Here is a 23,500-nt window from a genome sequence, read left to right as displayed (position 1 = left end):
ATTAGGTGCCTCCCTCCCACATCAGAGGTCCCAGGTTCAGTTCCTGGTGCCTCCTAAAGAAACAAAGAAGATGCATAGACACAGCAAGTGCAAACAACAAGGAGATAGGGAAAGATAAACTATTTAAAAATATAAAAAACAACACCATTTACAGTAATATCAAAAAAATTAAAGTACATAGTGATAAATCTGCCAAAGAGGTGAAAGACCTATACATACAAGAAGTACAAAACATTGCTGAGAGATATTAAAGAATGCCTAAATAAATGGGGACACACCAAGTTCATGAGACAGTAGACTCAACAGTGTTAAGATTTCAATTCTCTCCAAGTTGATCTATGTACTACACAGTCCCACTAAAAAAAACAAGTAGGCTTCTTTGTCAAAAGAGAAAAACAGATTCTAAAATTCACGTGGAAATTCAAAGGACCTAGAAAAGCCAAAACAACTTCAAAAAAAAGATTTGGAAGATTAACACAACCTGATTTTTCAAGACTTATTATAAAACTACAGTAATGAACACAGTATGCTATTGGCATAATATCAGACAAGCAGAGGACCAGATAGAGGAAGGATCCATATATATATGGACAACTCATTTTCAACCGGGGCTCAAAGAAAATAACAAAAGCCATATTGATGTAGGCTATGGATGGGGGGCTGTCCACCTCTTTGCAGATAACCTGAACTGTATGTGTCCTGAGCTGTGCATTTGAGACAGTGAGAACTGCAGCCCTGCCCTTGATAACCATGACAATTCCAGTCCTAGAGAAACAGCTGAGCAATGCAAACTCTATAAACTTTAAATATTCAGGGAAAATGCAAACCAAATGTGCTAAAAGCTTATCTAGGATGTAGAAGATATATGTTAATTCAAGTTTATTGAGCACTGAAACAAAGAACCATTTGGACCTTCCTCTGTACAAAAAGAAGTCAAAAATCTTGTTTGGGGCTTGGGTTTTGAACAGAAAGCTCCCGAGTCTGGCCTGCCATAAATAAATCTTTTTCCTTCCCCAAATTATTCTGGAGTCCTGGCCTTTCTATACACAAACAATTGAACTTCTCTCAACTTCTACAACAATATCAGCACCCTTAATTATGAATCCTCTCAGACCACAATTTTCATCAACTTCCAGCACCACTTATGTTATGTAAATAAACCCTCAACACTCTTGTGAAAAGAATATAAAGTACTTCATTTTTAAATTTTGAAACTTATAAGCTAATAACATTTCTCTGATTTATTTTATACCAATTTTTTATAAGTCAAAATCATTCTTTGATGCCTAAGTTGAATCACTCTTGAAAGCAAACACACTTACAGCAAACTTCAGAACACTAATCTTTCATGACCTTCAACATACATTATAAACTAATTAGTTTAAAAGTCCTAATTACACCAAGCCTTCACATTGATAGGCAGGTTTCTAAGGACTAAAGAGAAATTTAAGGGTCTTTATAGTTTTGTCAGTGAATTCACAGATACATAGATGAAAAAAACCTAACATTCAAGTACAATATTCAGAGTTTTAAATATCCAACAGTACTGTGAAGTTTAATACAAAATAAATAGTACACCTGTACAAGGGAATGCTACTCTGCAATAAAAATGAATGAAATATTTTCCACTTGCATTGCTAGTTGGTATTCGGTAGTACCAATAAAAATCAATGAACTTCCGGGGAAGAAGGCAGACTAGAAAGAAACAGGACTCTCTTTTCCTCCAGAAAAATAGCTAGATAGGCTAAAACAGCCTAGAAAAAGATCTTCTAGGGTTTAGGACACCAGGTGAAGGCTGGACACCAGGAGACAGGAACAAGGGAAATCCCAACAGAACTGTGAGTTGAACCTAGCAGCAGCTGCTGCTGGCATCACCCCTCACACTAAAGACACTTTAGAATTCTTTAACCTCTGGGCCTGTGACTACAGACAAAGGGGGCTCCAAAGATCTAATACCCCAGGAAAGAGGACAGAGAGGGATACAGCCTAAGTCTGACTCGGTTTCTAACCCACAAATTTGGTCTGCTGTGTCCCACGAACCCTTCCAGGCCAGGTGAGACCTCACACTGGTTTGCCCTGGGAACATAGGAAGGACTGGAAAAACCCGACCCTTGCAATGCCCCTCTCTTCTAACTGGAACTAAACATTGAGGACAGCCCAGGAAAGGGGAGAAAGAGGGAACACAATCTAAAGCTGACTCAGATTCTGACTAGCAAATTTGGTCTGCTTTGTCCCAGAAGCCCTTCTAGCCTGGGTGGGGCTGCACCATCGTTTGCCTAGGAGCCAGCAAAGGGCTAAAGATATACGACTAAAGATATACGACCCTCCCAATCTACTCCTCTACTAACAGGAACTGATTGGTGAGGACTCAGAGTGGAGTGGAAATATTTCCAACCCTGGAAAAGAGACGGGGCTGCCCGATAGAGCTAGAGAACTGTCTCAGAGAAAGTTTGAATTACAGGGCTCATAGCATCCAGTTGGAAATTCGATCACATTGATCCGGACTGTGTTGCAACAAAGACTCCAACCAGGCATTGACCTGAGCATTTCCAAAGAGCACCATTTACTGGCAGACCAAGGAACTGCATGCAAGTTCAGTTAACTTATTAAACTTATTAACTTATTAAAAATAAGGAGAGGCTTTTTCTGACCTCTACAGCTTCCCTCCCCAAGGTGCTAGGAAATGACTATACAACCAATTACTGGGACCAGTGCCTCGTTGTGAGCAACCACATGGACCATCCCAACCATGCAGGTTGAGTCAAGAATCAAAGAGCAGAGGTAACACAGAGCCTCCTGCCCCTAAATCCCTACAAAAGAGAAAGAAATTCAGCATCTGAGTAAACTATATCCTAATCAGATGCTTACATACCAGTAAAAAATTATAAGCCACACTAAGACAAAAGAAGAAATGGCCCAAGGAAAGGAATATATCAACGCCCTAGAAGAGATGCAGAATTTGAGAACTCTAATCAGTGAGATGTGCATAAATTTCCAAAATCAAATTAATGAGTTGAAAGAAACATGGTCAAAGAGATAAATAACATCAAGAAGACACTGAGTGAGGACAAAGAAGAATTTGAAATCCCGAACAGAAAAGTAACAGAGTTCACGGGAATGAAAGACACAATAGGTAAGATCAAAAACACAACAGAGGCATACAACAGCAGACTAGAAATGATGGAAGAAAGAAAAAGTGGTTCTGAACACAGAACAGCTAAAATTGAAGATAAAAAAAGAAGAGAGAGAAGAATGTAAAAAATTGAACTGGGGCTCAGAGACTTGAATGACAACATAAAACACAACATACGTGTCATGGGAGTTCCAGAAGGAGAAAAGAAGAGAAAAGGAGCTGAAAGAGTATCTGAGGAAATCACAGCTAGAAACTCCCCAACTCTCACAAAAGAAATGAATTTACATGTCCAAGCAGCGCATGGCACCCCAATCAGAATAACTCAGAATAGACCTACTCAATAATACAACTACTCAAAATGCCAAATGTCAAAAATAAAGAGAAATTCTCAGAGCAGAAAGGGAGAAGTAAAACGTTGCATACAAGGGACATCCAGTAAGACTTAGCACAGATTTCTCTTCAGAAATCATGGTGGCGAGAAGACAGTGGTATGATAAAATTAGGATACTGAAAAAGAAAAATTGCCAGCCAAGAATTCTTTATCCAGCAAAATTGTCCTTCAAATATGAAAGTTGGCATAAAATATTTACAAACAAACAGAAACTAAGACATTTGCAAAAAAGAGTCCACCTTTGCAGGAAATATTAAAGGAAGCCTTAAACCCTGAAAGAAAAAGACAGAAGAGACAGGCTTGGAGGAGAGTATAAAAGAAAGAATAGCAGAAAGGATAACCAAAAGAGTAAAAAACGACAAAAATAAGACATGAAAACCAAAGAATAAAATGGAGGAAAGCCTTTACAGTAATATCATTGAATGGGAATGGATTAAACTTCCCAATCAAAAAACACAGGCTGACAGGCTGACAAAATGGATAAAAAAACATGAACCATCTGTATGCTGCTTACAAGAAACTCACCTTAGACCCAGGGATACAAACCAGCTGAAAGTGAAAGGATGGAAAAAGATACTTCACGTGAATAATAACCAGAAAAGAGCAGGGGTAGCTATACTAATATCAGACAAAATAGACTTTAAATGCAAAAAAGTTATGGGATACAGAAGGCCATTATATATTAATAAAAGGGGCAATCCACCAAGAAGATATAATAGTCATAAATATCTATAAACCTAACCAGGATGCACCAAAATACATAAGACAAACTCTGACAAAAATGAAGGGAGAAATACACATCTCTGCAATAATCATTGGATAGAACATCATTAGATAGAACAACTAGACAGAAGATCAACAAGGAAACAGAGAACTTGAACAATATGATAAATGAGTTAGACCTAACAAACATATACAGAACACTGCATCCAAACTCAGTGGATTATACATTTTTCTCAAGTGCTCATGAATCTTTCTCCATGACAGACCACATGTTAGAACACAATACAACTCTCGATAAATATAAAAAGACTGATATTATACAAAGCACCTTTTCAGATCATGATGGAATGAAACTGGAAATCAATAATAGACAAAGAAAAAGTAAATTCACAGATAAGTAAATAATCAATGGGTCAAAGAAGAAATTGCAGGTGAAATCAGTAAATATATTGAGATAAATGAAAACAAGAACAAAACATACCAAACTTATGGGATACAGCAAAGGCAGTCTTGAGAGGGAAATTCATAGCACTAAATGTCTATATTAAAAAAAGAAGAGCTAAACTCAAAAGATTTAACTGAACTAGAGAAACTAGAAAAAGAACTGCAAACCAATCCAAAAGGAAGCAAAAGGAAAGAAATAATTAAGATTAGAGCAGAAATAAATGAAATTGAGAACAAAAAAAAAAGAGAGAGAACAAAAAATAGAGAAAATCAACAAAACCAAAAGCTGTTTCTTTGAGAAGATGAATAACATTGACAAACTCCTAGCTAAACTAATGAAGAAAAAAAAAGAAAGAAGATGCAAATACATAAAATCAGAAATGAAAGGGGGGAAGTTACAACTGGCCCCACAGAAATAAAAAGATTCATAAGGAATTATTATGAGAAACTGTATGCCAACAAACTAGACAGCCTTGATGAAATGGACAAATTCCTAGAAATGGACAACCAACCTATACTAACACTACAAGCAATACAATAACTTAACAAACCAATCACATTTAAGTAGATTAAATCCATAATCAAAAATCTCCCAGCAAAGGAAAGTTCAGGGCCAGATGGCTTCACAGGTGAATCTGACCAAGTATTTCAAAAAGAATTAACACCAATCCTGTTTAAATTCTGCCAAAAAACTGAAAAGGAGGGAAAATTACTCCAGCACATTTTATGGAGCCAACATCAGCCTAATACCAAAGCCAGATGAAGATATAAGAAAATAAAACTACAGACCAACCTCTCTAATGAACATAAATGCAAAAATTCTCAACAAAATACTTGCTAATCGAGTCCAATAGCATATCAAAAGATTTATACATCACGACCAAGTGGGATTTATTCCTAGTATGCAAGGCTGGTTCAACATAAGAAAATCAAGCAACATAATACACCACATTAACAAACTGGAAAAAACCCACATGATCGTCTAAATCGACACTGAAAAGGCATTCAACAAAATTCAGCATTCCTTTTTGATAAAAACACTTCAAAAGATAAGGATAGAAGAAACACTCCTCACTATAATAAAAAGCATTTATGAAAAACCCACAGCCAACATTGCACTCAATGGGGAAAGGTTGAAAGCATTCCCTCTAAGATCAGGAACAAGACAAGGATGCCAACTGTTACCACTGTAATTCAATACTGTACTAGAAGTTCTAGCTAGGGCAATTAGACAAGAAAAAAAATTAAAGGCAACCAAATAGGAAAAAAGAACATAAAACTCTCATTGTTTGCGTATGACATGATCCTGTATTTAGAAAATCCTGAAGTATCTACAACAATGCTAACTGAGCTAATAAATGAGTTCAGCAAAATGGCAGGATACAAGATCAACATGCAAAAATCAGTATTATTTTTGTACACTAGTACTGAACAACCTGAGGAAGAAATCAGGTGAAAAATACCATTTTCAATAGCAACAAAAAGACTCCAACACCTAAGAATTAATTTAACCGAAGAATTACAGAACCTATGTGCAAAAAACTAAAAAATCATGCTAAAAGAAATTTTAAAAGACCTAAACAAATGGAAAGACATTCCATGTTCACAGATTCGAAGAATAAATATCCTGAAGATGCCAATCTTACCCAAACTGATTTTTAGAGTCAATGTAATACCAATCAAAATCCCAACAGCTTACTTTACAGAATTAGAAAAGGCAATTACCAAATTGATTTGGAAGAGAAAGTGCACCTGAACAGCCAAAAGCATTCTAAAAAAGAAGAGTGATGTGGGAGGAATTTCACTGTCTGACTTTGAAATATATTACAAATCTACAGGTGTCAAAACAGCATGGTACTGGCATAAAAATAATTACACTGATCAGTGGAATAGAATTTAGAATCCAGAAATAAACCCTCACCTCTATGGCCAACTGGTTTTTGACAAACCTACCAAGTTCATGTTAACAGGACAAAACAGTCTCTTCAACAAACGGTGCCAAGAGAACTGGGTATCTATAACCAAAAGAATGAAAGAGGACCCCAATCTCACTCCCTATAGAAGAATCAACTCAAAATGGATCCAAGACCTAGGGAAACGGACTTTGGCCCAGTGGTTAGGGTGTCCATCTACCATATGGGAGGTCTGCGGTTCAAACTCCGGGCCTCCTTGACCCGTGTGGAGCTGGCCCATGTGCAGTGCTGATGCGTGCAAGGAGTTCCGTGCCACGCAAGGGTGTCCCCGCGTGGGGGAGCCCCATGCGCAAGGAGTGCGCCCGTGAGGAAAGCCACCCGGAGCCCCACGCGCAAGGAGTGCGCCCGTGAGGAAAGCCGCCCAGCGTGAAAAGAAAGAGCAGCCTGCCCAGGAATGGCGTGGCCCACACTTCCCGAGCCGCTGACGACAACAGAAGCGGACAAAGAAACAAGACGCAGCAAATAGACACCAAGAACAGACAACCAGGGGAGGGGGGGAAATTAAATAAATAAATAAATCTTTAAAAAAAAAAAAAAAAAAAGGATCCAAGACCTAAGTATAAAAGCCAGGACCATAAACTACTAAAAGAAAATATACAGAAACATCTTCAAGACCTTGTAGTAGGTGGTGGTTCCTTGGACCTCACACCCAAAGCACATGCAACAAAAGAAAAAATAGATTAATGGAACCTCCTCAAAATTAAACACCTCACAGGACTTTGTCAGAATGGTGAAAAGGCAGCCAACTCAATGGGAGGAAATATTTGGAAATCACATATTCAATGAGCATTTAACATCAGGATATATAAACAGATGTTACAACTCAACAATAAAAAGACAAACGATCCAATTAAGAAATGGACAAAAGACTTATATAGACATTTGTCATGTGACCCTGCAATACTACTCCTGGGTATATACCCAGAAGAACTGTGAGCAGTCACACGAACAGACATCTGCACACTAATGTTCGCTAAGACATTATTCACGATTGCCAAAAGTTAGAAACAACACAGGTGTCCATTGACAGATGGAAGGATAAACAAACTGTGGTCTATTCACACAATGGAATATTATGTATTTGTAAGAAGAAATTAAGTCATAAAGCATATGGCAAGATGGATGAATATGGAGGACACTATGCTGAGTGAAGCAAGCCAGACACAAAAGAACAAATATTGTATGACTGTATTACTATTAACCAAATATATTGTGTAACATATTGCATGATTCAAAAAAATTTTTATAGGTATGCAGGACATTTAATTGAGAAATGTTTGCTTTTATTCAACCGTGAAAAAGTCAGGAAATGTGAAAAAAAAATGAATGAAAATGGAAAAATACTTGGCCAAAAAAGGGAAAAGGGAAAGACAATTGAGTTTATATGGCTAAGAGACTTCAAAGTGAGTTGGGAGATCATTCCAGAGGTTACCCTTATGCAAATCTCAGCAGGATCTTGACTGCCAAAGTAAATACTGCCTCAAATAGCTGAGTTCCCGAGGGCTCTGGAGATACCCAGACACTATAGGCAGGGCTGACAGTTCACAAGTTTGGCACCCTGCCATTGGGCCCTGCTTTGGAATTTATGCTCCTCAGTGTGACAGAGTTACACTCAGTTGTGGTTTCCTTACACATGCCTCTTCTGCCCCTTCTATCTGAACCTATAGTTAGTACTACAGTGGATAGATGTATATCTGAGAGACTTAAATCTTTGGGTTTTCCATATGCCAGTTGGGCCCTGAATCTCAACAGAGTTGCAACACCTACTCTCCAGTTCAGAGGACTCACCAAGGGCAACCAACAAGGAGATCATGATGGACAACAATGCACAACGATCATCCCAAGGAACAGAGAAAGACTACAACTGCAAGCAAGATAGTCCTATCCATCTGCCCCATGGGATCTAAGCCCCTTTTCAATTAGAGGCGGAGTGGGCATCACCATCCCAGAATCCTCAGCAATGGGGAATTAACAATGGACTAGAGTGGACTTACTGTTATTCTACTATAGACTTATTGCTATTCTAACAATGGAAGAACTTTTATCATTGGTGGGAGCAGTGGCTACCAGAGGTTCTGAGGGGTGGGAGAGGGAAAAATATGTGTAATATTGGGGCATTTTGGGGACATTGGAATTGTCCTGAATGATGTTGCAATGACAGATACAGGCCATTATATACCCTGTCATAACTTACAAAATTGTATGAGACAGTGTAAACTACAGTGTAAACTATAATCCACGCTTTGTGGCAATGCGCCAAAATGTTCATCAGGGAAGCAGCTGTGGTTCAATCCACTTGGCTCCCATCTACCATATGGGAGGCCCTGGGTTTGCGTCCCAGGGCCTCCTTGTGCAGGCAAGCTGTCCCATGCCTACAGAAAGCTGAGGGCCCAGGCCTGCGGAGAGCTGGCGGAGTGAGATAACACAACAAAGGGAGATGAGCAGACATAGAAGAATGCACAGCAAATGGATAGAGAGCAGACAGCAAGCAAGCCGCAAAGCAGGGGAATAAATAAATTTTTTTTAAAAATGGCCAACACTGTGCCTAGTATTAATAGTCAACTTTAAAAAAAAATGTTCATCAATTGTAGCAAATGTACCACATTAATAAAGGATGCCGTTAATGTGGGGAAAATGTGCAAGGGGTAGGGAGTGGGACATAGAGGAATCCCTTATTTTTTTATGTACCATTTATGTAATCTAAGTACCTTTTTAAAAAATTAAAAAGTATATTATTTTTAAAAATGAAATATTAACACATGCAGCATGCTGAATAGATCTCAAAGACATTAGACTGAAGGAAAAAAGCCTAAACCCCCAAGTTTACATACTATATGATTTCATTTACATCATGTTCTCAAAATGACAAAATTGAAGTGATGAAGAACATAACAGGGACTGCCAGAGGTTAGGGTTGAGGAGTTTGACCATAAAGGGATGGCACAAGAGGGTTTTTTTGTGGTAATGGGACAGTTTTGTATGCTGACTGTGGTGGTAGTTAATGAATTTATGCATGTAATGAAATAGCATAGAACTATATACCAGGGGAAAAAAAGAGTACATGTAAAAACAGATCAAATTCAAATAAGATCATAGTTTATTTAGTATTATTGTACCAATATCAATTTCCTGGTTTTGATATTCATACATTATAAAATGTCATCACTGAGGAAAGATGGGTACCCAGGAATTCACTGTACTATTTTTTTTAACTTCTTATAACTTTTAAATTATTTCAAAATGTAAAAGCTTAATAAACATACCTAGAAAATAAAAAAGCAATAGACAATGCAGAGACTGAAAAAAAATAATCAAAACCAAAATCAATAAACTTCCTAGACTTTAAAAATACTGTACCCAGGGAAGTGGATGTGGCTCAAGAAACTGGGCTTCGGCCCACCACATAGGAGGTCCCAGGTTCGGTTCCCGGGGTCTCCTGTAGAAGACAAGCTGGCACAGTGGGCAGGAGCAGCAAGCAGACGCAACAAGATCACATAAAAAAAGAGACACAAAGAGGAAAGACAATGAGAGACACAACAAACCAGGGAGCTGAGATGGCTCAAGTGACTGAGTGCCATTCTTCCACATGGAAGGTCTCAGGTTCAGTTCCTCGTACCTCCTAAAGAGAAGAGGAGCAGACATGTAGAGCACACAGCAAATGGACACAGAGAGCAGACAGCAACTACAAACAACAAGAGCGAGTGGAATAAATAAAAATAATCTTTAAAAAAAAAGAAAAAGAAAATACATTTTAAAAAAATACTGTATCCATAAAACAAGGACAGGTATGCTATTTTTAAAACGAACATTTAGAGAAAAAGAAAGTTCTTTCTTCAAAACACAAATGCAGAAAAAATTTTAAGTTACTAGAAGGGTTGAAAGAAAAAATTGGGAATATCCTCCAAGGAAAAGAAAGACATAGAGGAAATAAAGTAGTAGGAAAATTAGAAAATTAATGAAGAAGGTCTGATATTCGACTAATACAAATTCCAGGAGAAAGAGAGAGAATGGAGGGGAGAAAAATATCGAAGAAACAACATAAGAAAAACTTCCAGGATAAAACTGATATAAGTGGTACTGCAGCCTTTATACAACTCTTGGGGGACCACAATTCACAATGTATTCTGTACATCTCTAGACTCAAAGAGCCTAACAAATACCCAGAAAACTCAACAGTTCCTTCCCATCATCACCCCCATAAACACATATACCTTTGACCAGGTACATTATCATGATATTTCCAAATATCAAGGATAAACAAGATCCTGAAAGCTTCCAGAAAAAGAGTCTCAAGAACCAACATGAAAGTATGGGAAAGAATGAGCAGAAATTGGATCATACAGTGCTGGTGGGAACATAAAATGGTATAGCTGCTTTGGAAAACAGTCTGGCAGTTCCTCAGAGTTAAACGTAAGAGTTGCCATATGAATGAGCAACCCCATTCTAGGTGTAAGCCTAGAAGAAATGAAAATACAGGTTCACAGAAAAACTGATAGAGGAATGTTTATGTGAAATTCTTCACAACAGTCAAAAGGTGGAAAGAATCCAAATTATATTAATAAAGAAAATGTGGTATATCTGTACAATGGAATATTATTTGGCCATATACAGGAATGAAATACTGATGCATGCTAAAACATGGATGAACCTTGAAAACATTATGCTAAATGAAAGGAGCTAGTCATAAAAGACCATATATGATTCCATTTATATGATATGTCTAGAACAGGCAAATCCAGAGAGACAGAAAGTAGATTAGGGGCTGCTTAGGGCTAGAGTGCTTGAAGGATAGACTAAAGGATGTGGGGTTTCCTTTTTAGGTGATGAAAATGTTTTAACATTGACTGTGGTAATGGCTACACTAAAAAAACACTGAATCTGAATATTTTAAATGGGTGAATTTTATGGTATGTGACTGGGATGGCAGTAGGAGAGTATTAGGTATCTTCTACTATAGAAAATAATGCTTAAAATTGAAAAGTCAAAAAAAAAAGCAATTTAAACATATTAAATAGAAATATGGAGACAAATAACGAGAAACAGCTAAAATATTTGAAGGTGGCTGCCTCTAAGGTGCTACATTCTATGGTGGCATTTGTTTTTCTATTTCTATTAACTTTTTTTAATATAACAGCTCTATTGAGATATAATTACATCCTGTAAATTCATAATCAATTGGGGAAATCAAAGATACAAAAGAAAATAAAATCAATGCAAAAATACATAAAAAGTACAAATACAAGACAGTTTTACAAATATTTCTCATGTGATTATATTTTAACAAATTAGTTTTACAAAACAGTTCTAGAGAAATTACAGCTATCCCACAATCCCTCCTACTTCCAAACAGCCTTTTAAAAACACAAACATTTTGTTTTATTAAATTCCCTACCATATGCCTCATACTAAAACCCCAAATGTTAAAATTTAAAACCTAAATTACCAAAATATTAGATTGATAAAATTAAAGACTAGGAGAATTTGTATCAGAGACCTTTTGATTTGGTCATTCAATATGGCCTAACCTCTAAGTTTAAGAAAAACCTCTTTAAAAATCTAGTCCAAATACCTATTTAATTTTCAAATCTCATCTATAAAATCCCTATGAATTGACTGACCTACTGCTGCTTATTACAGGGAAAGGATAATTTGTTCTTCTTTAAATGATTAGCCCTATTTTTGGAAAACTCTCAGATAGTTTCTCCTTAACATTAAAGCGTAAACCTTTTTACCTGACACTGTTCAGATTTTTGGACCAGAAACTTACCTGTTAAAGGCGCTGTCCTCTGGCCTCTATCAAGTAGATGCTAGTAGTTCTCCCTCATTGCCTTTCCCACCCACTCACCCTAACTCTACCACCACCACCCCAATTGTAACAACCAAAAATTGTCTCAGACATAGCCAAATGTTCAAATGGGGGACAAAATGACCCTGGGCTGAGAAGCACTGCCCTAGTTCTACAGCTGGGACCAAATAACACCAATAATAAAGCTAACATTTCAGCATATAGTACATGGCTAGCACAATACTGAGCACTTTATTCTCATTTAATCGTCACAACCATCCCCATTTTATAATTGAGAAAATGGAAGCTTAAAAACTAAGAAACTCGTCTACAATTATATAGCTAATAATTAGCAAGTCTGAGATGTGACCCATGAAGTTCAATTTCAGAGCTCATGTTCTTAACACGTTCTTAAACAAGTCTGGCTCAAACCAAGTCTAATTTCTTTTCCAAAAGAAAATTCTTTTAAATAGTTGATGATAGTCTGCAAGATTCCTTAATATCTACCCACAACTGCACCAAGACTTCTCTTAATTCTCAGTTCAGTTCCTTAAACTGGTAAGGTTTCCAATTTTTTCACACCCTTCCTTCTGAAAATACATAGAACTAAAGACAATAATTCAGTGTACAAAAGAATGTCTCTACCCTTCTTTTTCATTAATTGCAGTATTTTCTGAAGGATAAGATGGGTTGATGGCAGACATATTGTACTTTTCTTTTACCGAGTTCACTGCCAACAACCATCCTAAAGTGTTTTTCATATATGATGTTGTAAAGCCATGCTACTTTATATACTATAGTTTTTCAGGTTTTATGCATACTTCTAAAATATTCATTTAAATTTAGACCAGCATTTGAGCTTTAGAGATAATTTTATATCATTTAGTATATATATTTACTACCCTTCTTTCTTCACTCTGAGGGAGAAATTTGTTATTTGCCTTCTCCAGATAAGCAATAAGATATAGCAAAGAACAAAGCCACTTTACAAGGTCAATCAACCCTTGGATAACATCATAATTAACACAATCAACTACCGCCTAACTTATTTTTCCTTCTCTTTACACCCTATCAAAGGACACTTTACTAAAAGCTAGGCTTAAGTTCAAATATATTGCATTGCCACCAGTCGAGAAATGGCATCAGAAAAAATTCAAGGTCAGTCAACAATTTTTACTAATCCATTCCAGGTTACTTTAATTTTTTTTTCAAGCTAGTCATAAATTATTCTTTTCATTTTTTGTTCTAAAAGCTTCTATCCTTTTTAAAAGCCAACATACAATCTTTCATCTTAGCATTTCTTGCATTCTCCATAAGACCAACAGTTTTAAGATGTTGCAGGCAAATTCTTTCATAACCATAAGATGTTTCATCTGGCCCAGAAGACAACTCATTTAATTAGATGAATTCTATACCTCTACACCTACATTGGTTTTTAAGCCCTTAGTAACAGTGTTTGTTTTGCTGCTGCTATTATTATATTATTAGTGGTGGTGGTAGTGATTTGCTCTTCCTCTTTGACAAAGAAACTCCAACAAAAGAAGAGCTGAGGAAGTTTTTTTCCTCATGGCTATATCACCTTTCCTAGATCACTTACACTGAATGTAATATAAGAAATTCTTTTGCTTGGTTTTAACATTTTTGTTAAAGCATCAGCTTGATCTGAGCTCTTTTTTCCTGATTTTTCCAACATTTTTTTTTTATACTAGATTATCTTAGCTATTTTCTTTGCTTCAAAAGTAATGGGTAAGCCTGAGCTTCAAAAGTCACACTAATGACCTTTTGCTGTCAGAAAAACAAAAAAAAATTACATTATTTCTTAATTCCCTAAAACGTTATTTTTGGAGAAATTTATGCCATAGAATCATATCAATCTTTTCTCTCATCAATAATCAGAACTCAAATTAGTGAAAAATATTATAAAATATATATTCAGAGAACATTATGTAGACATTAAAATTATGATATAGTAAACTATTTCATGACACAAGGGATGTTCATGACTATGTTTTTTTGAAAAAATAGGCTATAAAACTATATACAGTAATATCACCAAATCATTAAGTCTGTATGTGATTTTATATTTTATACATACACAGAAAAAAAAAGATTATATACCAAAATAATTATTTTTCTTTTGACATTAGAATAACATTTTAATTTTCTACGTACTTTTCTGTACCTACCAAACTTTATGCATGAATACATCACTTTTACAATGAGAATACATGCATCATTATTTTAAAAGAATTAGCAAAACCAGAGGAAAGTGCTCTACAAAGTGTAAGATAAAAAGGTCTATCTTAAGGTTCTGCTTTTATAATGCTATTACTATAATAAGCTTAGAAAAACATGCCTGCAACCCAAACCACCCATACACAAAAAGCCAATACAGAATATTAGCAGTCTAACTATAAAAGTAAATCCATGACAACCATCAAGATGACCATTTAGACTTTTAGGAATTAACATAGGAGAAATTACTTGTATTTCAAAAGAAGGATAAACTATTCAAATATTAAAAGTAAAATAGTTTAAAATTCTTGTATATATCAAAAATTCTAAAAAATGCAGGAGATATGAAACAGAAGGACAAACAGAATTAGTCAAAATATATTAAATTATGGTAAAATTTCTAATAAAGTAAGCAATGTCACCTGTTAAAATTTAAGATCTCACAGCAAGAACAATTACATTTACATTAAAAATTTTGTTTGACTGAAAATCAATTTATACTAATCCAAAAACTTATCTGGCTTACCCTCTGTTTCAGTGGCAGTATCTAGATCATCTATCTATTCAGAGACCATGTTCTAAAAGACTAGAAAGAATGTGATTTCAAGCATTTAAAGCGTTACCATTCAAATATATTTAGTCCTGTAAAATGTCACTATAAAGAGTGGTTTATTTAATCCTTAATTCATCTAAAAGTAAAGACACATTCAACTCCTTCTTTAGGAAATTAATCTTATTTTCACATATATCAAAAATATTTCTAAATTAGTCTCTCAAAGTAATTTTTATGATATTCATAAAAGACAGTATCAAACAATGCATTCTCAAGTTACACGAAGATTCTACTAAGACTTTAACAAAATAAGAAACAAAGGATCAAACCCACAAGAACAATAAAAACACTTTTATTTTAAATAACTTGCCATTAAACTGACAATCAGACATATGATCATATGATTTTTACAGAGAAATGTAAATGATCACAATGAAACGAAGGCCAAACATATCTCCCTCAAGCGCTTTCATACTCATATATGTATAGAATTATAACCGACAGATATCATGTAATAAATGAATACACACCTTCCTTTAGTATATGCCAAGGTAGATACACAAAAACAAGAAAAAAATTTTGAAATCAGAGTATAAACAGACTCTGCTCTTTCAAACAATGCAGCACTGAAAGCCAGGTCAGCATTCTTGGGCATTACTAGGAAACTTTAGCACATCTGATATATCCATCATCTTCAAGATTCCTCCGAATAATCAGAAAATCTCCGAGTCTCTCCCTACCTTACCTATCTATAGACTTCCTTTAGCTTTCCTCCCTCTACTGTGTAATAATGCTATTAATATTATTCAAGCTTTAAATTATGAAAGACACAACCTTCTCTCTATATTAATTCAGTACATTTTCTCACAGGCACTGACTCAGCCGTGGGTTGTGCAGCACTGACGTTTCTAACCAAACAGCATCGTGTGAGCTGTGATCATCCCATTTCTCCATTTCTGAGCAACGATTGGACATTATAAATGACAGACAGGCCAAAGAAACTTCAGGAGATGAGAGCTCAGAGATATGTTGTCAAATGCTATCTGTAAAGCTAATTCTAGCTCTTAGAGCTTGCCAGATTTTTTAAAACTAGGATGCAACTAACTTTCTCTTTATTCCTTTCAATATTTTATTGTGTACCCATTCTGGGCAGGGAGGTTTCTCTTTAAAACCAAACAGAGAATATTATTTCTCCCTTAGAATCCATTCAAGAATTACTCTTTAAAGCAACAAACTTTTCTATTTCTAATCTGCTGCTGGAAGTACAGAATGACTTAAAGGGGAAAATGGAAAGTTTAGTCTTCATGCATATGTACTTCTGTGTGGGAATGAAACCTTGCAGCAAAGTCTGATATTGAACGTATGATGCATTTATCTTTAGTAACCTAAGCCGATGGCAGATCTGAGTTTTATATAGTCATACATAACCAAATTCAATTACAGGTTTTTAGCATATTGTTAATCTAGATATCTTAACATTAGTCATACATATTTTTCTTTTTTAAATATTAAATAGCAAAATTTCTTTTTCATAATTTAAAGGAAGTTGTCACAATTCAGGCCAAATGCATTTCAAATTAAATGATCTTTAAAAATCTTCACTAAACCATCTAACACCTCTCTACAAGTATTAACTATTCTGACAGAAACAAAGTTTATTATTTCTTAACATCTAACTCATTTTTATGCACCTTCTAAGAAATCACTGGCATTGTGAAATCCATCTATGTCCAGACTGGCTTCCCTAACTATCTCTTCTTGTCTTTTTATATCACAGAATGTGTATACATATCAAACCTACATCTAAAAGATACAAAGTTCTATTTGATAGAATATTTTTAGAAAATGTAAGGCAATGCCCATGAAACTTTCAAAACATCAAGGTGAGAACACAAAAAATAGTAACTAATATTGCTACTTTTAGAAATCAAGAAATTTATTTTTATTCCTGACAGCAAAGAAAGTAGGGGGAAAATTTTTTTTAAGAAAGAAAAAAAGCAACTTCATTTTGAATTATTTGAAAACGTCAAGAAAAACAAAACAAATTTAAAAAACACAACTTATAAATTATCTACAAAAAGTGGACATAAAGAAAAGTATGATTATTGGTTTTTTTTTGTAACTCTAAATCCCCAATTTTGGGTGAACCAGTTTAAATTTCTCAGTCTCCCTGATATTCAGAGATGACCATATAATATTGTTGCATCCAGTAAGATAAAAGCCAGTGCCTACTGGAATTTCTGAGAAATGTAATGTCTTGACATAAACAAGGTCCCATTTTCTCCTTCTTGTCTGGAAGGTATATGTGATGGCTGGAGCTTCAGTAGCCATTTATGATCATGAATGCTAAAAGAATCACAAAGATTTTTGATCCTGGCATCCTTAAGCTGCTAAACATTAAAACATTGCCTACTGATGGACTTCTTATGTACAAGAAAAATAAACCCCCAAGTAAATGTCAAGCCTGGTTTTCTTTTACTCAAATATCCCTAAATAAAATACGCAAGATTCAAAAAAAGAATACTCTTGTATTCCTGAGATACAAGAGTAAGCAGATGAAACAACACTGACCCATAAATTGATAAATCTGGGTTCACAGGGGTTCATTACACTGTTCTCTCTTACTTGGCATGTATTTGAAATGTACAAGTTACTAAAACTTTTAAAACATCAAAAGAATGAGAAACTTGTTTTTAAATTCCAATTTTTCACTTACAAGCTGGATGGCCTGCAACAAATTTATTAACCTCATATTTTTCTTCTTTGAAATGGAATAGCAATACTATCAGCAGAGCTCTACCTTCAATAAAGATCCCTGCCAGAAATGTCCTCTACCTACCTAATCCTCTAATCATCCAAAGATTAGTTCAAGTCCCATTTTCACCTACTCAAACTGACACTGATTTCTTCTCTGAACACTTAATTTATTACAACTCAGAACTACAGTTTTAAATACACTATTGTCATCTAATCATTCTATACATGGGTATTAGGCATCCCATCACAGTACCCTGTCACACTTCTAATCTCCCAGGAACTGAGGAAAGGTTCTCAATACTTGTTGAGCTTTGTTTTTTTAAGAACCTCTCATTCAGGAAGATGGTGGATTAAGAAGGGGGAAGATGGCAGAATAGGAAGCTCCAGGAATCAGCCCACAACCAGAACAACTACTGAACTGACAAGAACTATCTGAAGCAATTATTTTGATACTCCAATCTAAAAGGACATTGTACAGAATCTAGGGAAGAGTGGGAAGAAGAGATTGGTAAATTGTGGTAAATACTGGTGAATTTCACCCTGTATACTGGCTACCATCCATCATCCTGCAACCTCACAGCAGGCAGCAGTGGGATCCTCAACTCAGGCTCCTGGTGTAGCATGATGGTGCCAGGATATGACACAAAGACCTAGTTCCCAAATCTGGGCGTGTGTAGTCCAATCACTAATAACTGCTTTTGAGCAGCTACTTCAGAATATTGGGGAACTGGATTGAGGGTACTCATTGTTCCAACCCACCTCAGACAGAAGCAGTAGAGGAGACAAAGACAATACCTTTCCTCAAAACTAAAGAAAACACTTAAGGGACTGTATTTACTGGACAAGTGCCAAATTGAGAAAAAGGAGCTTCAATAGGCCAGACCAAATGGAAATTTGGCGAGCACAGGATTCTGAGAAACTCCAGGCATTTAGGAAACTAAATTGAAGATGATTAAGGATATTAACAAGCACTTTTATGCACCCTTGCACTACAGTGATAGCTTTTTCTGGCACTATTAATAGTTCTGGCATAACTAATACCAAACTGTATTAAGATTTTAAAGTAAGAATGTCAATAAATAAAGATCTGAAGAAAAAAATCAAATTGTTTAATAGCTGCCAATACCTTCCACAACAACTGTACAAAGAAGAAACTTTTCAATTACTGTAATCCAAGTGAAAAGAAAGAACTAAAAGTGATGCATACAAATACATTACTTTCTGAAGAAAGAAAAGAATTTCAAGAATGTTCGCAATAATGACCTCTAATACTTGAGATACAGGAAAGCAGGTGAACTGAGCTGAAATCAAAACTGGTTTATTTTAGCTGCAGACCTGCAGAACTACTTTGATTTCTAGCAGTCATTAACATAATCTGCAATTAATTGATACTTAATCATCTACACGAAGAACATCCAGTTGGATAGATACAAACAGAAAAAGACTTCTTTTTAAAAACTATTAACAAAAAAGAAAAAGAAAAAGAAAAAAAACTATTGATTTTTCAGTATGTGGGGTAAGGGCTGAGGTGTGTCTGTTTTGGGTTTTTTGGGTCAGTCTAAGGAATTAGGTATGCCTGAGTTGGGATGCATGGATATGTGACAGACATATTTTCAAGGTATGGATGTTTGGTGGTAACATCTCAAAGCATGCCTAAAAGGGCAATGTAAGATTATTTTTGAAGAAATTTTTATTTCATGATATTTAATTCTTCATAGTGTGTTAATGATAGAATGTTTTAATAGTATTTTAAAACTAGGATTTCCCAGTATTTCAAAAAGAAATAATATAGCCATTAACATTATTGGGATGTTACTCAGTTCTCTGATCAGTGCTGGTATGTTAAGATTGTTGATAACTAATGAAAGTAGATACCTGCAGAGACTTTAAAATGAAAAATAAAAGGGAGAGGATGTGTCAAATAGTTGAGCACCTGCTACTCACAAGGGAGGTCATGGTTGAGTGCTTGCTTCCCACATAAATGGTCCCAGGTTCATTCCCCAGCCCCCGTACCTCAAAAAAAATTTTTTTAAGTAAAATAAGGATATACACTGCCCGTCAGCAACTCTCTTACTCCATAGTTATTATAGAAACTGTATAAATTAAAACCAGTATTGGCCTGTACATTTTTGTAATGCACTGTTACACAAGAGAAGTTGTACAAAACTAAAGGAAAAACTGTCATCACTGATGACATGCAAGCTCTGAAGTCCACAAAATTCAAGAAGAGAGATGCAAATGCATTTTCATATGTTTATTCAGGATTCACGTTTTACCCTAACGGGAACTGGGGCTACGTAGAAAATGAAAATGGGAAGTGGATTTGGCCCAATGGATAGGGCGTCCGTCTACCACATGGGAGGTCCAAGGGTCGAACCCAGGGCCTCCTGACCCGTGTAATGAGCTGGCCCACAGCAGTGCTGATGCACACAAGGAATGCCGTGCCACGCAGGGGTGTCCCCCGCGTAGGGGAGCCCCACGCACAAGAAGTACACCCCGTTAAGGAGAGTCACCCAGCACGAAAGAAGTACAGCCTGCCCAGGAAAGGTGCTGCTCACACAGACAGCAGACACAGCAAGATGACACAATAAAAAGAGACACAGATTCCGGGTGCCACTGACACCTGGAATACAAGTGGACACAGAAGAACACAGAGAGAACGGACACAGAGAGCAGACAATGGGGGGAAAGGAGAGAGAAATAAATTTTTTAAAATCTTTAAAAAAAAGAAAATGAAAGGAAGCCTGAAGACTACCAAAACATGCAATATACTCATGCACTCAATAAGTCTGTAGCATATACAAACTGAATTCTCTGTCCTTTCTCAACAGCATCTTATAAAAGAAATAAATGTCGTCCTGTAATTCCTCACATTTGAAAGGGATGTCTTGTTATTTTTTATACACATCTCTTATCCATTGTGACTTTTCTTTTAAAAAGGGTCTTGTGATTCCAGAATTAAATGTAGAAATGACATGCTTAACTTAGCCTTTTCTTGGGAGTGCAGACCTTGCCATAATATAAATTATGTTCAAGGGCACTGGCTGAATGCACTATGCATACCACTGAACTGCTGACCATAGTTAGGTTACCTATAAAATTCCATAACTGGTCATTGCACATTCATAATCACTGTAGTTTTGACCCTGATAAAACAATGTTTTTTATGGTGTTCTGGTACTGTAATTGGTATTATTTAAATTATTAATGACTTTTGGGTGTGGGGCAGAAAGAGAGGGGTGGTATCTTAGGGATACATCACACTTTATATCGTATCTTACCATTCCCTATTTTTCTCATCCTCCTCAAATCCTTTTTTGTAAAAATAAAAAGCACTGCAGCTAAATAAAATTTTAAAAAGTTTTAAAAAGAAGCCAGAAGAGCTTGTGGCCCTCTTTTTGGCCCTTCTAGTCCCATACAGTGTGCAAAAAGCCAGTACTCCAAAAAAAAAAAAAAGGCCAGTACTCCCATTTGTGGGTCCCAAACCTTGTTCTCTGGGAAAAACTGATTAGAAAACTCCTCTCTGGTTGGCCCCACCCCAGAATTAGCCCTCCAGGCAAAAAATGAACCTGGGGCAGCTAAAGCAGTGAAACAAACAATATAGTAGAGCAGCAAAGGCTTAGCTACTATAAGCACAGTACCTAGAAGAAAGAGAAGGTCTATATCCTAGGGAGTAGAGGGAGCTATCAAATTCCTGTAAACAAAGGAAATCCTAAGGCCACAAGCAAGCACAAGTCCAGAACAAGTCAGGCTCAAAAGAGATAGGGAGGATCCTGCACTTTGACTTCACCTTGGGCTGACCTTCTTGATAAGAGTGTTGACTTTTGAAGGAGTGCACTGTCAACAAAAAGGCAATTTTTAAAGACTGAAAGAGGTGTTTCTGTTTATATTTGTTTGGTTTTGTTAGCTCCTAGCAATCAAAAGAAACCTCACATATCATTAACTGGTTATAAATCAGGAAAGAGACATCTCAGGCACTAAATCCCAGAGTTAACACTTTAAAATAGTAAAATATACAGTGTGCAATAAAAGATTACAAGACAAAGAAACAGGTAATGACGGTACATCCAAAGGAAGAACGTAAAAATCTAGAAAACATCAACAAAGCAGACCAGAATGAGAGCACACCAGCTAAAGACTTAAATTTTTTTTTTTTTTTTGCTTCAAAATGTACAAGGAGACGAAGGAAAACAAAGACAAAGAAGTAAAGGATGTCAGGAAAACAACGAATGATCAATAAAAGAATCGCAATAAGGAGAAAAAAATTAGGAAAGGTAACCAAACAGAACTATGGAGGTAAAAAACACAATAAACGAAATGAAAAATTTCCTGGAAAGTTTCAACAGTAGATTGTACTAGTAGAAGAAAGAATCAGTAACATCAAAGACAAGGCAATTGAAATGAGCCAGCTACGGAGCAGAAAAGACAGTGGAGCAAAGTTGCAGAAAGAAAGAAAACCCGCCAGTAAAGGTAACCATAAAGGTAATTATATATGCTACTACTATTGTATTGTGTGCTTTGGTATGTAACTTAACTTACTTTTTACAGGTGCTAAAATGCAAATGCATAAAAAGTAATGAGGGAGCTGATGTGGCTCAAGCAATTGAGAGCCTGTTTCTCATATGGGAGGTCCTGGCTTTGATTCCTGGTGCCTCCTAAAATCAAAGGCAAACAACAAGCAAACAAGTGAAACAACCAACTCAGGCAAGCTGATGTTGCTCAGTGGCTGGGTGCTGGCTTCCCACATATGAGGTCCCAGCACCTCAAAAAAAAAAAAAAAAAAAAAAATGAGAGCCCATCATGTTGAATATAACAATGTACAAAAATATCTATAATGAATACAAAAAAAAACAGTGGGGGTGGGGGGGCGAGGCTGTTACAGGAATAGTCTATGATCTATGAGTACACTATTAAAGTTAAGTAGGTATGGTCAACTGATTTTTCACATGGGTGCCAAAACCATTCAATTGGGAAAGAACAGTCTCTTGAACAAATGGTGCTAGGAAAACTGGATTTCCATTTGCAAAGAATGAATAGGGACCCCTACCTCATGCCATATGAAAAATCAACTCAAAATGAATCAAAGATCTAAATTTAAGAACCAGAACTATAATATTTCTAGAAGAAAATGTAGGGAAGCATCTTCAGAACCTTGTTTTAGGCAATGGTATCAAGATTTTAGACCCAAAGCATAAGCAAATAAAGAAAAAAGTAGATAAATGGGACATCATCAAAATTAAAAACTTTTGTGCCTCAAAGGATATTATCATGCAAGTAAAAACACCTACACAACCAAAGAAAATATTTGGAAACAAGATATCTGGTAAGGTTTAATGTCTAGAATTTATAAGAAACCCTAAAAAACTCAGACACAAGACAAACAATTCAATTAAAACATGGGCAACAGCCTTGAATAGACATTTTTCTAAAGAATATATACAAATGGACAAAAAGCACATGAAAAGATGCTCAATATCATTAGCCACTAGGGAAATGCAAATCAAAA

General features: G+C 35.9%; 1 protein-coding gene across 7 annotated transcripts in view; it reads right to left on the bottom strand.

Moving 5' to 3' along the window:
* The window catches only part of BTBD10 (BTB domain containing 10), a 116,563-nt gene that overhangs the window by 50,835 nt on the left and 42,228 nt on the right, over nucleotides 1–23,500 (bottom strand). Inside the window, exon 1 of one of the 7 annotated variants that reach the window (XM_004472538.4) lies at nucleotides 15,768–16,147. The exons of the other annotated variants lie outside the window; for them this stretch is intronic. Coding sequence (XP_004472595.1) covers nucleotides 15,768–15,892 — 125 coding nt within the window. The 5' untranslated portion in view covers nucleotides 15,893–16,147. Of the gene's footprint in view, nucleotides 1–15,767; nucleotides 16,148–23,500 lie in introns of those variants that run through there. 7 annotated transcript variants of the gene reach the window in all.

This window comes from Dasypus novemcinctus, chromosome 10 (genome assembly GCF_030445035.2).
Source record: "Dasypus novemcinctus isolate mDasNov1 chromosome 10, mDasNov1.1.hap2, whole genome shotgun sequence".
Classification (NCBI taxonomy): domain Eukaryota; kingdom Metazoa; phylum Chordata; class Mammalia; order Cingulata; family Dasypodidae; genus Dasypus; species Dasypus novemcinctus.
This window is presented reverse-complemented; position numbering and strand designations above follow the sequence as displayed.